At 37.4% G+C, this 4,684-nt stretch overlaps 1 protein-coding gene across 1 annotated transcript; it reads left to right on the forward strand.

The window, feature by feature from the left end:
* Positions 1-2,434: 2,434 nt before the first annotated feature.
* On the forward strand, positions 2,435-4,420 carry LOC309401289 (vomeronasal type-2 receptor 26-like; the record flags this gene model as incomplete). The annotated part of the gene is made up of 2 exons (XM_081970357.1): positions 2,435-2,438; positions 3,525-4,420. 2 exons carry the CDS (start codon positions 2,435-2,437, stop codon positions 4,418-4,420), a joined length of 900 nt encoding a protein of 299 aa, XP_081826483.1.
* Positions 4,421-4,684: the final 264 nt, after the last annotated feature.

Genomic DNA, 4,684 nt, shown 5'->3' on the forward strand with positions numbered 1-4,684 from the left:
TGGGTTTTTATGCCACCCTTCTCCCAAAGGACCATGTATAATTGACAGAGTAGATTTTATTATAGATTTTAGTTGTTATTTATTTTTTTTATATTGAGAATTTTTATTTGTTCTGGTCTCTGGGCTAAGACTGTAAGAAACTGATTGATTGATTATTGGCTGATCCATGGAAGTAAATTATTAAATGACTGCCACCACAGCAACACTTGAATTTAGCAGCCTCATTTTTTTTAATGTGATATGAATATAAAATATTAAAGTATAAATAGGTGACTTAAAGTTTAAACATATACAACCTTTATTTAGTTCCAATGTAAAAATCATCTCAGTCATTGTTGTAGTATTCTTTACTGAATAGTCAGTTGAGCATATCCAAGCATGAACATCTGGGACAGTACAATATAATAAAATGAGAGAAGGCAAAAAAAAAATTTATTTATTTTCCAAATCTAGAGCATCGTACATTAAAAAGAGAAATATAATATTTAGAATTAGTACAATAATGTAAACAAGGAAAACTTTAGGACAAATATGGAAATTAAAACACAGAAGGAATTCAAAGCACTTATGTGTCATACAACCAATTTTGTTGTATTTAAGTACAATGGCAATAAAGATTATACTTACTTATTATATTTGAGGCCAAAAAAATAGTGGATGGACTAATTCTGGAGCCCATCCTCAGGGAACTTCTCTCTCGTAGAGTGTGGAAACTAAACCTCTGGTCCTAGTAACCAACCTGGATTGCATCTGCAACATTATCCTGGAACAAATATATTCACCTTCATTTCTGAAGTTATATGATTGCATCGTAACCATAAAAGTCACCAGGGCTGTTATTGATATATTTGTATTTGTATCTGTATCCGTATCTTTATCTATAACATCTATATCTAAATCTATATCTATAATATAATGCTGCCTTTGTGCTGATAAATAAATAAAGGGAGACTAGTATAGATCTATTTCAAGCTATCATCAGTTAGCCATACCCTTACTGGGATTCGAACCTGGGCTGTTTTTACATGTTAGGCAGTTGCATTAGCCACTAAGCCGCTAAGCCACAAGCTCTTCTCCTTATCAGCTGAGCCAAGGAAATAATTAAGTGTTATGTCAAAGCACCTAGTATGCTCCAATATGGGAGGGAGCATACTGCTTCCCATTTGCCAAATGCAACACAAAAATGGTTTTCTACCTTGAAGGCTCCTAGGGTGGAGTTGAAAGGAAAAAGGCTCCCTCCCATATTGGAGCATACTAGGTGCTTTGACATAACACTTGTCTGTCTGTCTGTCTGTCTCTCTGTATCTCTGCCTATCTATCTATCATTTATATTTATATCTATATATATATTAGCCTATAGGCTAGGGATGTCAAACCCAATTTCATTGAGGGCTGCATCAGGGTTGTGCTTGACTTCAAGGGGCGGGTCGTGGTAGCCAGCGGGTGTGGGCAGATCGATGTCACTCATTGAGGGTCTGTATTTGCAAGTGAAAACAGACCTCAGTAGGGTTCCACATAGGAGGCTGTTGCGGCCCAAAATAGCGCTCAGGAGGGCCACACACAGCCCTCCTGAGCTCCCTTTCCACTGGCAGAGGCACTACGGGCTGGTCCTTCACTGTTTCCAGGGTGGGCCGATGAAAATGGTGAAATGGGACTCTAAGGTTTGGTGAGGTTTGGGTACATATAACTCAAGGCGATGAACATATCCAACACATCTTCCTCATCTTCCTATTTTCCTCATCACAATAAGCCTGTGAGGCGGGTTGGGTGAAAAGTGAGGAACTGGCCAAAGTCACTCAGCTTATTTTCCACACTGCAGCTCCTGAGAAAGTAAAGCCTCTCAGCATGAGGAGGAGCAGAGGTGGCATTCTGCCGCTTCTAACCAGTTCACCTGAACCAGTAGCAGAAATTGTGGGTAGCCCTGCCCACCTGCCCCGGCTCTATGGCATCCCATTCAGGACATTTTTTAAGCCAAAGCACATGCATGGAAGACAGAGCATATATACAGATGTGGCATGTGTGCTCACATTTGTGAATGGATAGCGAAGGTAAATCAATTCCATCCCTGATGAGGAGAGAGAGGTGGAGGTTCCAATCTTATGTAAGTTGGGAGAGGCATTCTCAGAAGCAAGGGTTGCTCTCAGAGCTGAACAGAATAACAGAATCCAAGTGCCTGCTCAAACAGGGGACCCTATACCTATTTCAGACAAATGGTTGTCTAATAACTTCTTTAAAAACTCCACTGATGAAACAAATGCTCCCAAAACATAAATGACTCATACGAAATAATTCCAATTTTATTTGTAAACAGGCATTACCTCTTTCCATCTGTAATGAGAAATGTCCTTTTGGCTACAGCAAAGTAAAAGTGGAAGGGAAACTATCCTGTTGCTATGAGTGTAAGCGGTGTCCAGAGGGGAAGATAGCTGACCAAATGGGTAAGCAAAGGAATATACTGAATGTTTGTTTGTTTGTTTGCTTGCTTGTTTGTTTGTTTATTATTTATTTATATTGTATGCAAGGTATCTCACCAGATATCAATGATTTCATAAATAGAAGTAGGGCTGATGCTTGAAAATATTATGGTGACTGAAAATCTTGAGCTTACCCTCTGGTTATATAGCTTAGCTACTTCTTCCTCAGAATAGCCCGTTTTCCCCAAAATAAGACCTCCTTGGATAATAAGCCCAATAGGGCTATTGAGCGCTAAAATAAGTCCACTCCCCAAAATAAGCCCTCCCTGAAAATATTGTAAACAGCAGCAGCCATGAGGTGACCACACTTGCTGCCTCCTACCCCTCAAAAATAATAAGACCTCCCAAAAATGTTGTCAAGTCCTTGTTTCAGGGGTCAAAAGAAAATAAGACCCTGTCTTATTTTTGGGAAAACATGGTAAGAGAGTTGGAAAGGACCTTGGATGTCTTCTAGTTCAACCCCCTGCTCAAGCAGAAGACCATATACTATTCCAGACAAATAGCTGTCTAATCTCTCTTTAAAAATTTTCCATTGATGGAGCACCCACAACTTCTGAAAGAGAGCCATTTATAGTTCAGTGATCTGCAGTATTTAATACTACCACTAATACATTCACCCTAAATATTGTAATCATCATTACTTTCTCAAATTTGGAATATTATTCTTTTTGCTTCAAGAATTATAAACAGTGTAGTAGGGAAAGAGTGCTTGTTGGTAGACAAATCAAAAGGCTTTCTTAGTATATGATTTTTGAAAGTAAAGGGAACTTTCCATCAAATTCTATCAATATAAGATTTTTCCCTCCTATTTCAATCCTTTTTGCTTCCTCTTCTACCAAGATAATTGACATATCATATAGGCTTATAGATACAGTAGCTCTATAAATTAGCACATATTGTAACTGAACACTGCATTATGTACTATGTTATGTTATAAATTATACATAATATGAACTCTACATAACTCATAGATTCGTCTAGTCTGCTATTAATTCTTATGATTAAAATCAATAGTGGTTCTGTAAATATTTTATTTTTATTTTTTGCCAGACTTAGATGACTGTTTCCCATGTCCAGGGGATCAATATCCAAACAAGGGTCAAGATAATTGCCTTCAAAAAGATATCACTTACTTAACTTTCCAAGAGCCATTGGGTATTTCTTTGACAATGATTGCAGTCTCCTTTTCCATCATATCCGCTGCAATACTGGGAATTTTCATTAAACACCGAGACACTCCCATTGTCAAAGCCAACAACAGGAACCTCACCTACATACTTCTCATTGTCCTCCTGTTCTCTTTCCTTTGCACTCTGCTCTTCATTGGGAAACCTGATCAAGTGAAATGTCTCATGCGACAAACTACTTTTGGCATCATTTTTTCTGTAGCCCTTTCTTGTATTTTGGGTAAAACAACCATAGTAGTTCTTGCTTTCATGGCCACCAAGCCAGGCTCCAAAATGAGGAAATGGGTGGGGAGAAGGATGGCCAACACTATTGTCCTATCTGTCTTTATGGCTCAATTCACCATTTGTGTAGTTTGGTTGGCAATTTCTCCTCCATTTCCAGATTCAGACATGCACTCCATGGTTGAAGAAATTGTCTTGGAATGTAATGAAGGATCAACGACAATGTTTTATATCATGCTTGGCTTTATGGGGTTCTTGACTGCTGTCACCTTCACGGTAGCCTTCTTGGCTAGGAATTTACCTGACAGCTTCAACGAAGCCAAATTCATCACCTTCAGCATGTTGGTCTTTTGCAGTGTTTGGGTGTCATTTGTTCCAACTTACTTGAGCACCAAGGGAAAATATGTGGTTGCTGTGGAGATCTTCTCCATTTTGGCCTCAGCAGCTGGATTACTGGTCTGCATCTTTTCCCCCAAGTGCTATATCATTATTCTGAGACCAGATCTGAATAAGAAGGAGCAACTAATAAAAAAATGAAAATGATGTTTAAACCAGACCCCTTGAATAAAGATTTTTTTTAATACTTTGGAGTTCTATGTTATTCCTTCATATCAGCACATCAAAGTGACATACAAGGCAGTACCTTGACATACGTATAGAGAGATATATCTGTCCCTAATATATAATATAATATATTATAATATAATATATTATATATTATAATATAATATATAATATATAATATATAATATATTATAATATAATATATATATAATATAATATAATATAATATAATATAAT

The sequence above is a fragment of the Natrix helvetica genome (genome assembly GCF_964273705.1).
Source record: "Natrix helvetica genome assembly, chromosome: Z".
Lineage (NCBI taxonomy): Eukaryota > Metazoa > Chordata > Lepidosauria > Squamata > Natricidae > Natrix > Natrix helvetica.